This window comes from Hemitrygon akajei, chromosome 3, assembly GCF_048418815.1.
Source record: "Hemitrygon akajei chromosome 3, sHemAka1.3, whole genome shotgun sequence".
Classification (NCBI taxonomy): domain Eukaryota; kingdom Metazoa; phylum Chordata; class Chondrichthyes; order Myliobatiformes; family Dasyatidae; genus Hemitrygon; species Hemitrygon akajei.
The window spans coordinates 192,929,196-192,943,144 of NC_133126.1; the positions used below are offsets into that span (position 1 = coordinate 192,929,196).

At 42.2% G+C, this 13,949-nt stretch overlaps 1 protein-coding gene across 1 annotated transcript; it reads right to left on the bottom strand.

The window, feature by feature from the left end:
* Nucleotides 1-1,204: 1,204 nt before the first annotated feature.
* LOC140724500 (extracellular calcium-sensing receptor-like) lies at nt 1,205-10,588 on the bottom strand. The gene is made up of 5 exons (XM_073038945.1): nt 10,316-10,588; nt 8,684-9,520; nt 7,632-7,856; nt 2,212-2,335; nt 1,205-2,109 (listed from the first exon to the last, which is right to left on the bottom strand). Exons 1-5 carry the CDS (start codon nt 10,565-10,567, stop codon nt 1,205-1,207), a joined length of 2,343 nt encoding a protein of 780 aa, XP_072895046.1. The 5' UTR covers nt 10,568-10,588.
* Between the last annotated feature and the right edge of the window lie 3,361 nt (nt 10,589-13,949).

Sequence of the window (13,949 nt, forward strand, 5' to 3'; positions counted from 1 at the left end):
TGTGGTTAAGAAGTCTTACGGTGTATTGGCCTTCATGAATCGTGGAAATGGATTTAGGAGTCGCGAAGTAATGTTGCAGCTATGTAGGACCCTGGTCAGACCCCGCTTGGAGTACTGCGCTCAGTTCTGGTCGCCTCCCTACAGGAACGACGTGGAAACCATAGAAAGAGTGTCGACGAGATTTACAAGGATGTTGCATGGATTGTGGAGCATGCCTTTTGAGAATAGGTTGAGTGAACTTGGCCTGTTCTGCTTGGTGCGACGGAGGATGAAAGGTGTCCTGATAGAGGTGTATAAGATAATGAAAGGCACTGATCGTGTGGATAGTCAGAGGCGTTTTCCCAGGGCTGAAATGGTTGCCATAATGGGACACAGGTTTAAGGTGCTGGGAAGTAGGTACAGAGAAAATGCCATGCGTTTTCCTTTACGCAGGGAGTGGTGAGTGCGTGGAATGGGCTGCCAGCATAGCTGCATAGCGCTCAGAAAAAGAGAGGGCTATAGGTACACATAGTAATTTCTAAGGTAGAGACATGTTCGGTACAACTTTGTGGGCCGAAGGGCATGTTTTGTACTGTAGGCTTTCTATGTATCTATGGTAACATCTTTGTTGATCCCTTTTGCACTTTTTAAAGAATCCACGTCCTTCCTGTGGTGTGGAACCAGAACTGAACACAGTGATCCAAGTGGGGTCGAACTCAGGTTCCTTTATGTATTTAACATTACCTCACGGCTCTTGAACTCCATCCCACGGTCGATGAAAACCATTACAGCAATGGCGATTTAACAACACTGTTAACCTGTGCAGCAGCTTTGAGTGACCTACTGAGATAGAACCTAAAATATCACTGATCCTCTAAACTGTCGACAGTCGTGCCATTACTTTTATATTGTGCTTTCAAATTTAAACTCCAGAAATGAAGCACGTCACACATTTCTGGGCTGAACTGCATCTGCCGATTCTCAGCACAGTTAGGCATCCTGACAATCTCCCGCTGTAACTCTAAACTCTGCCAACCTGCCAGAGCATCCATAACACCCCCAACTGCGTTGTAGAGTTCTACGTTCTATATGCTGAATGCAATGGACATTGATATGATACAACATGAGACTTATAAAATTAAAGCAAACAATTTACACTGAAAATTTAAGACAATAAGGACACAATCACACAACATAGTTACATTGTTATTCATTATTAAAACTTTCAGGATGGCATTTTGCCCATGACATGTCTCTTTGTGTTCTGTTCTCGCTTAAAGAGTATAATGTAGCATTTGGGAGCAAAAATACAGAACAACAACGCATAACTGGACGCTAAAATGGCAAACACTTCCACCGCCACCGTGTACTTCCCAGGAGAACTCACGTAGGCTGGGATGAAGGTAATCCAAACTGCGCAAAATATCAGCATACTAAATGTGATGTGTTTAGCTTCGTTGAAGTTGTCAGGAAGTTGTCGAACTAGAAAGGCGACCACAAAACACACACAGGACAGGAATCCAATGTAACCCAGCACACAATAAAAGGCAAGGTCAGACCCAACGTTGCATTCAAAAACTATTATCTCGGAAAAATATTCTGTACTCTTCCGAGGGTATGGCGGGGATGTGGTGAGCCAGACGGTGCATATTAAGCACTGCAGCGCAGTAAGGCTTACGACGGTCAGTCGCTGCTGGCTTGGGCCAAACCACTTCATTATGTTATTGTTCGGCAGAGTCGCTTTGAACGCCAAGACAACGACGACCGTTTTACCCAAAACGCAAGACACACAGAGAACAAATATAATACCGAATGACGTGTGGCGAAGCATGCAAGACCATGTTGACGGTTCGCCGATGAACGTAACTGAACAGAGAAAGCAGAACATTAAAGACACAAGAAGAAGGAAACTTAGTTCTGAGTTATTAGCTTTAACAATCGGCGTGTCTCTGTGAGTATAGAACGTTGCAAATACCAGCATTGTCATGCACAATCCTACCAATGCGAGCGTCACTAGGATAATCCCCATGATTTCACTAAACGATAGAAATTCGATCACCTTTGGTACGCACTCAACACGTTTCTCATTGGACTTGTATTCTGCTGGGCACTTAAGGCAACCGGTTGAATCTAAAACGAAACAAATCAGTTTTGGAGAGGGAGGGCAAGTTTATATTTCAAAATGCTTCTGCACTGGCATTTAATTAATAGAAGTGCACAGAGATGTCTCACCGGTGGTGTTGCTAATTTCTCCTTTGGGACATTGTACGCAATCATAGCAGCACTTGGGTTGTCCTTTTTTCGGAGCCTTTCGTGTTCCGGGATCACAGCTTTCAGAACAGACCGCTCGGGGAACCTATGGAGAATTTAAACAGAGGATCTGGCCATTATAAGTAGAAAAGGGAGAAAGTGGTTCACTCACACCAAATATAAACTCATTTCCCATCCTATGGAGTCACTTTCAATGACTCTAATTGTCATGTTCTCAGAACCACATACAGAATGATGTAGGAACTCAGCAGGTCAGGAAGCGTGTTGGGAAATATATAAACAGCCGGTGTTTCGGGACGCAACGCCTCTTCAGAACTGGAGACGTCAGAATAAAAAGGAAGGGGAAGGGTAGGGGAATAACCAGCTAAAGGGTTGCAGGTGTAACTAGGTGAGTGGGAAAGGTAAAGGACTGGAGAAGGTGGTAGGAGAGGAGACTGGACCATAGGGGAACAGGAAAAAAAGGGACGCCAGGGGAGGTGCTTGGTATTTGGGAGGAAAGTATAAGAGGCATGGTGTGGGAATAGAAGAAAAGAGAATGTGGATGTAAAAATTACCAGAAGGATAATCGATGTTCGTGCAATTAGTTTGCTGGCTACTCTTACGGAATATGGGTTGTGGCTCCTCAATTCTGAGATTGGCTTCATCATTGCAAAAGTGGAGGCAATGGACCGACATATCGGATCGGGATTGGGAATGGATTAAAATGGCTGGCCACTGGGCAATTGCACATCTGACAGATGGAAAAAATTATGTCAGACCTCACTGTTATTGCGGAGAATGTGTCGGGTGCACTGGATATAGTAAACTATGCCAACTGATTTGCAGGTGAATTGTTGCCCCAGCTGGAACAGAATAGATGTATGGAAAGAGATTAATAGGGAAGGGGGTTTGGTGAAGGACGAATGGACAAGGGGCTCACCTAGGGAGAGATCCCTGCAGAAAGCGGTGAGTGGTGGGGAGGTAAAGATGTATTTGGGGGTAGAATCCAGTTGAAAATGGTTGAAGGTAACCGTGGGAATCAGTAGGTTTATAAAAGCTGCCGGTAGGCACTTCGTCTCTGGAAATGGAGACACAGAGATCGAAAAAGGGTTGCGAGGTATCATAAGTGGATCAAGTGAATTTAAGGGCAGGGTGGAAGTTGTAGGCAATGTTGACGAAACTGAAGAGCTCTTCTTGCCAATGTTAAACAGAATGAGGGGGTTAGACGGCTGTGAGTCATATGTGAACTTCAATGCCGTTATGTTGTTTTCAGACTTTTATCGGGTGAACATCCCATATTGAGTTAAGATGAAGGATGATCTTTAGAATGCGTTTACAATAACATCAGTTTATGGAATGCTTCTAATAGTGCCCATTGCCATGGAGTATTTTTTTCATATACCATCACCCCCTGCAGGCGATTCGGTTCCAGTAAGAACGTCAAAACGTGTAGGTGCTATGGCAGTCGATGAAATATACAGCAGGGAAACATACACTTCAACCCACCGAGTCTGTGCTGACCAGAAGCTATCCATGTACACCAATGATAAAATTATCAATTTTCATAATCTCCAAATTTTCTTGAACTCCTACAGATTTCACACTCTCCAATACTTCGGGGGCTAATTACGATGACAGATTGACCTATCAACCCACACATCTTCGGCGTGTGAGTGGACACCAGAACAGCCGGTGTGGTCACGGGTAGAATATGCAGACTCTACGAAGAGAGAACGGGAGGTCAGGATTGAACCCTAGTCTCTGGCGCTCTGAAGCAGCAAGTCCGCCCTGATTAAACTCATTTGTGAGACACACAATATGCCCTTAGGCTCATTATCTCGAATATTTGGAATTCTTTGAAACAGTAATCATTTGGATATTTCTTATCCTGTGCATTTTTAATCATTATTTGGCAAAAGTATCTCAATGTTACCACTGATGAAGACGAAATAAACAATCTTAAATTACATAAACAGGTCATTCGATTGAGCTCGCCAACATATTTCCGGGGTATCACTGGCCTCATCCTATCAGTGATACTACGAACATGAGCCAAAGGAGCGAAAGTAAGCTGTTCGCCCCATCGCTTCTGCTCCACATTTCTATTTTGAACGTTTTATTTCATCCTCTCAGTTCCATTCTCCTGCATTCTTGTGTAACTTTGACGCCACTACTAATTCGGAACCTATCTAACTTCACTTTAGAAATGTCCAATAATTTCACTTCCATAGCCGACTGAGGCGGCAAATTCCACAGATTCACAACCTTGTGTGGGAAGATATTGCTAGCATCTCAGTTCTAAAGGAAAGTCTTTCTATCCTGAGGTTGTGCATTCTGGTCCTTGACTCTCCCCACACCCCCGCGATTGGAACATCCTATACACATCTACTCTATCCATGCTTTTCAATTTTCGATGGGATTCAATGAGACCACCACACCGCCCCCCACCCCCTCCCCCGCTCTCGAATTCTTCTAAACTACGAGTACTGGAAGACAATATTTGTAGCTTTGATTTCTGATTTATCTCTCCATTTAGATAAATCATTGACTCCTCATTTTCTGTTAATTCCCTTTTCCCCATGTTCAACTGGGGATCTGATCCTCATCCGAACCGGCAGCATAAAAACTCCGGCTTAAAACCTATTCAGTGCTGGATCAGCACCTCATCCGGAGCGGCAATGTCCGTTCCAGGCCACCGAGAATGCTGGACCGTCACGTGAGCCAGAGCGGCAATGCACGTTTCAGGCCGCCGAGAATAGTGGACTCTAAGTTGCTTTGGGTATTCTGTCGTTTTCGTGTCCACCTTTTTTTTTCCGGCCGTTTGCTGCTACTCCGAGTCAAGATACGAATTCTGTCGTTTTCGAGAGCAGTTGAGAATTGCACGTCGTTTGCCGCTACTCCAAACCAATTGTCTGCCGTTGCTTGGTTTTATGGTTATAGGTTCGAGTCCCGACACCGTGTCCAAGGTTCGAGTCCTGGCTCCGTGTTCAAGACAAGTCCAAGTCCAGGATCCGAGACAAGTCAAGTCCAAGTACTGGCTATGAGTCCAAATCCAGTCCAAGTTGGTCTCCGTGTCCAAATTCCGTGTCAAGATTCCTCCTGTTTCCTGTGCAATGTTTAAATCCACGTGAGAATCCTAACCCGATCTCGATGCCTGTGTCCTGCAGTTGAGTGCGCTCCAGCCGCTCATTGCAACACACCACCTTTATTTCTTACGCAAAAGTGCAGGATAATATAATTCCATATACTACATCCTATCTGCCAATTCATTGCTCATTCTCCCAATCTGTTTACGTCTTTCTGCAGACCCCCTTCTTCCTCAACAGTATCTGATCCTCCACTTAAAGTCGCCAGCAAACTTGGATACAAAACCATCAATCCTGCCATTCAAATCTTCCCTTTGTTCGACTCATTTCTCAGATACCGATTCTGCAAATTAAAACGAAATTGCCCTCTCTCTCTCTCTCTCAAACACACACACACACACACACACACACGCACACACACGCACACACACGCACACACACACACACACACACACACACACACACGCACGCACGCACACACACACACACACACACACACACACACACACACACACACACACACACACACACACACACACACACACACACACACACACACACACACACACTCACTCTCTTTTTATCTCCAGCAGAGATAGAAGAAAATGTCAGAAAAATTGAACTCCAAAGCCGTCAACTAGAGAAAAAAGGTAGACCGGAAGGAAGTTTCAGAGTGGAGCAGGCTGAGGTGAAGAATGAACTAGATTGTTCAAACATTAAAAGACAATCAGTTAGGAGAAGGAGCTGGCCAGTCAGTCTCTGATTTCTACCCCAACACTCAACATAGTCATGGTTGATCTACCACGTTTATCTCCTAATTTCTGAAAGTTCCCTCAGCTGTCTGGCCTTTTGAAAACAAAATCTATCCTTCTCCACCAAAATTCCGGCTTCCACTGCCCTCTGAGGGACAGAATCTCGGAGCTTCACTACTCCGTGAAACACAAAATTCATGCCCAATTCGGGTTTGAATGACTGCCTCCTGAAGCTGCTCCTACTCTCAGTGGCCACCTTATTAGGTAAACCAGTACACCAGCTCGATAATGTAAATACCGAATCGGCTAATCATGTGGCAGCAACGTAAAGTATAAAAAGCATGCAGACGTGAAAAATATTGTTGTTTAGACCAAATATGAGAATGGAAAAGAAATGTGATCGAATTGACATTGACTGCGGAGTCATTGTTGTTACCAGACTGGGTGGGTTCCGTGTCTGAGAAACTGTTGATATCCTGGGATTTTAATGACGAACCGTATCTAGAGTTTACGGATAATGGTGAGAAACACGAAAAAAAATCCACTCAACGTTAATTAGGTGGGTCAAAATGCCACGTTAGCGAGAAAGGTCAAAGACCGATAGCCAGACTGGCTCAAGTTGACAGGAGCACGGAAGGAATTGAAAACAATGCGCATTAAAACAGCCTTTTGCAGTCGGGCATCTCTAAATGCATAAAATATCGTGCCTAGAACTGGATGGGCTCCAGTTGCAAAGGAGCACGAACGTACACCCAGTGGCCACCTTATTAGGTATCTAATGAATTGGTTGCAGAGATCTTTCCAAAAAATGTCATTCTCTGTTACATTGTTAACTTCACCTGAAGGTTGCCCGTCTTGTTACAGTTTTTTTTTGTTCCAGGTGGGCTGCTATCACTGCAGATGGACTTTATTAATTAATTACAGGAAGTCACCTAATTAAGTGGTCCCGAGTGTATACTGCTTAGTTAGAATCTCTACCACCAGTGCAAATATCTCAGTGCTTTAATGACCCCTAATGGTCTTATATCTTTTAATAATATCTGCCCTCTCTATTTAGAGACTTTTGCTAATTAACCTACTAACCGTTACGTCTTTGGACTGTGCAGGAAAGTGGAGTTCCCAAGGAAACCCAAGCAATTCATGAGGCGAAAGTACAGACTCCTGACAGACGGCGCCATAATTGAACTTTGCTCTCCAGAATATCCCGAGCTGTAATAGCGTCGTGCTAACCGCTACTCTACGGTGGCGTCCAGTCAAGATTTATTCTAAACTTCAAACAAAATACCGATCTACCTTTAGGTAGGTCAATGTTCTCACCTTAGGAATTAGCCTAGGGCAGGAGAGAGACAGTTACTGCCACCACACCCCTAGCTCTAACTTGTCCCTTATTATTGTATGAAGAAAGAACTCTAAAGCTATTTTGAATCTAAAGCTATTGGTTTTATCATTTCGAATCTGGTGCTCTGGTGATTGCAAACTGTCATAAATCTAAACTCTGCTCAGAGTGATCGACTCAACCGAAATATCACCTGTAACATCCAAGGTCTTTTATCACACCACTTACCCTGGTTTGTCCTCCCGTCCATATGATTGACTCTTCGGCTAATATAAATTTCTGCCCTTCGGGAGCTGCTCCATTATACTGTCCCACTGTTATAGGAATAGCACTGGTATCCGTCGGCTGCCAGTTTACGATGTCGTATATTGGGACCGGATCACCGTCGGTATCAAAATAGATCCTTTCGCCAATCTTTGTGCTGAAGTTTACAGATTTCATGTAATGCAGAAGCTATATCAGAAATTGAAAGTGTGGTGAGAAGCAATGTATGGTGTCCGGGTTCAAGATGATCGAGATAGCTCTCAACCAAGTTCACTGAATGTTACAAGAAATCTGACCAGACTGCTTGAATAACTCGGCAGGAAAGCGACAGTTGCATCTCAAGTCGAGATTTTACGTTTAGATTGAAAGATAGAGGGACGAGAGGCAGGATAAAGACATGTGTGGCAGTTAACGGAATTGGACCCAAGACACAGGGGTGATTGGAAAATTGAGAAGGGAAGGCAGAGAATGTCCTCATTTTTGAACGCACTATATAAATGCAGGATATGTTTCACAAACATTTTCCGGAAACAATTAATGTTTACCATTGAACGTGCCATTAGCATTATTCAATAAACTTCCACACTGGGGTAAGTGACAAATTGATGAATCTGTTTATTGTTGTCACATACACAGAACTAGAGAGAAAACATACTTTTGCATGCTATTCAAAGAGATCGTTACACTACATCAGTGCATTGAAGGGAAAACTGTAACAGAATGTAGAACAAAGAATTAGAGTTTCAGAGCACCTTCAGTTGAGGTTGGCTTTATTGGGACCCGGAACACCAGGAGTAACCCCTCGTAATCATGACAGAACTTTCAATCTCCTAACAGATGGCGCCGGAATTGAACTCTGAATTCTGAGCCTCGAGTTGCAGCAGCGTCGCTATATGACCGCTGTGCTGCCGTGACCACACGAACACAAGGTGTAAGGTCATTATAAGATATATTGTGAGGTCAAGAGTTCATCTTATCATACTAGGGCACAGTTCAATAGTCTTATCAGTGCTTACCTGCCACGGTTGGAAATTTGAAATATTGGCACAGCTCCGTTCGTGAAATGGTCCGTTACCATCTTGACAGCTGAGCATATCATGGAGAGCGTGAGCGATAGCGTAGGCCGATTTATAAACGTTGTAGGTCACTCTGTACTCAGACACGTCAGTAAACTCGTTGTGCGCTGTAAGTAGAGTTTCATTTCCCGTGCATTCTTGAAGCCCCGAATCGGATTTGTAGTTGACTGTGTTTCTTTCTGTATTGCTTAACTTGCAACTAAAGGTTCTTTCCCAGAACTCTTGCACTAAAAGGTTTCCGGGATAAAGAGTCGGGTGAGTGTGCATTAGGAATTCGTTCAACCCTGGTATTCGCACTTTTCGGATCGCGATTCCAAGTGCACCAACAACAAACAGTTTACTCTCCTGCGGGGGTAGAACCGGCGTGGTGATCCAAGCCTCGCTTCCTATCCATTGTATACCGGTGATATTCTGCTGTACAACTTCTTGCAGTAATATGCTCATGTCCGGTTGCGCAAGGAAAGCTAATATTACCTTTGTCGAAGATTTCTTCATGATGTCTATAGTTTGAAGTAATTTCTCCCTTGGGTACGTTCTGTGAATAGCCTCAGAGAAAGCAATGCAAATTCCCATCTCTTCCATCGCTTTATTGAACGTCCGCACCGCAAAATTACCATAGTCATTGTCGCTCCTAATTGTTCCGATCCAGGTCCATCCGAAATGCTTAATGAGTTGAGCCAAGGCCCTCACCTGAAAGTAATCGCTCGGGATCGTTCTAAAGAACGAGGGATATTCACGTCTGTTGCTCAGACAGGCACACGTGGCGACATAACTAACCTGCAGGTAGACAAGTTTATAATCCATATATTACAATTGTTCATTTAATCTCTACACTATAACTGTATTGTCCAGCGAGCAAGCACATCAGCCGTAGCGGATTGAAAGGATTTTGGTAACTCGTGATAGAGATGTGATAGGCGCCGGGTAAGTGTAAAGAGGGAAGATTAATGTTCGGGGTCAGTGACTTTTCGAAAGCACTTTAAAAAAGTCTAAAAAAGTGACTGAGAGTTTGTTGACGGTGGACATACCGACGGAAATTTATGGAACTCACGCCGAAAGAGACCGAGTGGCGGGCGGGGGGCGGAGGGGCGTTGACTGTTGTTCTCTCCCCACAGGTACCGACTGACATCCTAAGATTTTCTAGAGGCTTCCGTCTCATCTACGTCCCACTGCCATCAGATTTTTGAGCGGTCAATAAACAAACCCATGAATTCTACCTTAGTGTTTGTGTTCTCTAATTGAAATATATCCTATTGTAATTCATAGTACTGTATGTTTCATGTATTGCTCTGTACTGCTGCCGCAAAGCGACATATTTATTGACATATGTCAGCGATATTAACACTGATTCTGATCCTCATTCGCATTCAGACCCAATACCATGAGGAAGCAGCCTGCCTAAAGAAAAATAGCGATATAATTAATATTTGGTACTAACACTGCGCAAATGCAGCTATATAGCAGTTGTTCATGTGATTATTTCTGAAAGTCAGATGATTCTTATGAAACATGTTCACCAAGTTATGCATGAGCCAGCTAATAGTAGTTCATCTAGTTCATCAAATGGCTTACCACAGGGATCTGAAATGGACCAAATAACGACGCAACCCCTAAAGTCTGTGATGATCCGGAACCCCCGACGATAGCAGGAACAACGGGAGCTCTTCTACAGGTGGAATTTGTTGCGTCCGGCCTGTTTAACAACTTAAAGGCGGCCTTTAAGGTTACATCAGGCGTACCACAAGAATCGTAAATCCAGTAACCCAGCGTAATGTTTGGAAGAAGTTCCGGGTTCCTGTTAATTTCCTCAATTGCAAAGATCATCGTTATCGCGAAACGGAAAAGTCTGAACTGGAATCTGCAGAAAAGGCAATTGTGTATTTACGGAAAGCGTATCAATAATACTCGTTTAACAAAATATGACAATTACAATACGCCATATATTCAGTACCTTGAAACGTATTCAGCCCACAACTACGTTCAGTGTTTGCTGTCTTATTTCCAAAATTTGAAATATATTAAAGTAGGATTCTGAGCTACCTGTAGAACATTGTACATCATGTCAAATCTAAAGAACAAATTTATAACCTGGCTTCAGTTAATAAAAATGAAAACAAAAGCTAAAATTGGGAGGCAGACAAAATATTCATCTTTTTTAATACTATGCTAACTTTCTGCAGGTGCAGGATACATATTACCTTATCAAACTATTCAATTTGTTGATGTTGAAAAGTAGAGGATCACCTGAATAAATACATACACTCTCCATAAGAATCAACAGTAGGATTTTCAAAAAAAAAAAGGATCATAGCAAAATGAAGGCAAAGAGCATTCAAGACAAATCATGGAAATTATAATAGAGAAGCACAAATCTGCGTACAAGACCATATGAAAGGTATTGAACATACCTTTAGTTATGGGGTGGGTTATGGTGTAGTGTGGGTTTAGTACTTTTTATGGATTATATGGGTCAGCAGAACATGGAGGGCTGAAGGGCCTGTACTGTGCTGTAGTGTTCTATGGTTCTATGGTAATGTATAAAGCAAAAAAAAAAAAAACAAGCAGCGTTACTATCAAGATAGACACACGACAAATTGCAAATACTAGATTACGGAACAAGAAAAAATCTGCTGGATGAACTCAGCATCTGTTACAGGAAAGTAACCCATATCAGGAACAGATGCAGGGTTTGGACTCCATAATTCATTTCCTCTCAGAGATCCTGAGATCCCGCAGCCTATTGTTTGTTGCTTAATATTAAAATAGCTCGATATTTAGAGGGAATAATATTTATCTCAGGTACTGACGGGAATAAATCTAATTTTCATGCCTTGATTCTGAATGAAGAAGAAATTACGTTCAATATGTTTCAACGAGATTAACAACGCTCTGATATGAGCAAAGGTTTTCAAACTATTTAAAATTCAGCAATAAAATGAACAAGAATTAATTAAAGGGCACAAGATTTCAGAATTTATGGAAGAAGAAAATGAGATGATTCTCAGATCGAATGTTATTGGCTATGCCTATGTCGATTAGCATTGTTTTCTCTACATGCCCTTTGCTCTCAGCTGCCGTTGGGGAGGAGGTACAGGAACCTGAGGTGCCATGCCACCTGTCTCAGGAACAGACCTGAACCAGTGGGGATAACTTCACTCATTTCAACTCTGGACTGATTTCCCAACCTATAGACTCGCTTCAAGGACTCGACAACTCGTGCATTGTATATTATTAATTCACTTAAATATTTATTTATTATGTACATTTTATTTTCATGTTTACTTTAACTCAGGCTGGTAAAACCTGGGGTACGGGCACAGCCACAGATGCTGGTATCTCAAATGATAAAAAATTTCGGACTATTCTAGTTGCGGTTAGTATTGTGGCTTTGCGTCTATCCACACAGATATACTTGTACAGTTCTGAATCTTTAATGATATTGTGTACTGCATTTGGGATGACACCAGTTATAGACAATAATATCGGGACAATATATACCGTCGTCATATTTCAATTTCCTGTTTTAAATCAGCATTTTGTTTTTTTCACATCATAATTTCTGTACGTTATCTGTATTTGGGATAGCTATATCGATTAAATACGTTGTCCTTGCTTGTTTATCCTATATTATTATATCAGACGGTTTTATGGATTATTATTATTATTATTATTATTATTATTATTATTATTATATTCACACTGTCTTCTTCTCTGGTTTGTTAGATTGTCAGTCTTTGTGTGTACGTTTTCGTTAATTCCATTGTATTTCATACAAGTACATACACGTACTTGGACATTCCACTCATTCCCGTTGCTGATAAAATACGGGACATAAAACAGTGCAGCATATGAACAGGCCCTTTGGCCCACAAGTAACTGCCCTACGAATTAATCATAATAATTACTCTTCTAAATTATTTCCTTCAACCTATAAAATCACATATCCTCCCCACCACCATCACCAATCATCTACACCATTCTAAGAATCTCTTAAAGGTACATCTCCAGTTCGACCCCGGTAGCACATTAAGTCACTCTTCACTCCCTGAGGAAGGTATCTGGCCTGAAACAGAAAAGACTTCTGTTCCCGTGGCTGCTGCCTGTCCTGTTGAGTATTTGCTGCAATTTCTGTTGTTAAAGCATAACACCATAAGGACATAAGACATAGGAGAATAATTCGGCCGTTCGAGTCTGCTCTGCCAGTCAATTATGGAAAATTTATAATCTCTGACAATCCCATTTTCCTGGCTTCGCCCCGTAATGTATCACGCCTCAACAATCAAGAACCTATCAACATCAGCCTTACAAAAATTCAGTAATGTCCTTCCCAGCGGCCAGTGGCAACGAATAACACAATCTCACCACCCTCCTGCTAAAAAAATTCCTCCTCTTCTCCATTCTAAATGAATATCACTGTATCCTGAACATGTACCATATGGTTTTAGACTGTCTCACTGTAGGAAATGTCCTCTACATTCCCACACTATATTTAACGTTCAACAGTCGATAGGTTTCAATGAGATCACCCCTCATTCTTCCAAATTCTAGTGAATATAGGCGCAGAACCATTAAATGCTCTTCAAATGATAAACCATTTATTCTCAGAGTTATTATTGTGAACCACCTTTGACTTTTCTGCGATATCTGCACTTCCTTTCTTAGATAAGGGCCCCCAAACTGCTCACGGTGCTTCATCTGAAGCCAAGATCATGTAAACAGCAGTAATATATCCTTGTTTTTTTTCTATATATGGTATACTCATCTCGAAATCAATGTTAACATTACATCTGCCTTCCTCTTCAAGGGCTCAGCCTGCAAGAGACTCCCCAAGTCCCTTCGCAGATCAGATTATTTTATTTTTTCCACATTTCAAAAATAGACGATACTTTAATTTATTCTACCAAAGGACCATATTCGTCCACATCTGCCACATGTTTGCTCATTTTCCTAATATTTCCAATTATTTCTGGAGCATTCTGTGTAAGTCCTTCAGTACCCGCTCTACTACTTCAAAACGACTTGCCCCTGCCTGAATCTCAACAACGACTGGAAACTTTGCAACAAGGAATCAATTCTAAATTATTGACAAATAACGTAAAAGAATTGGTCGTAATACCAATAATCACCACGGACAACTGGAAAGGCTCCTTTAATCCCATTTGCCAAGCAATTTCTGCTTTATCCATGATACAATCTTTCCAGTAAT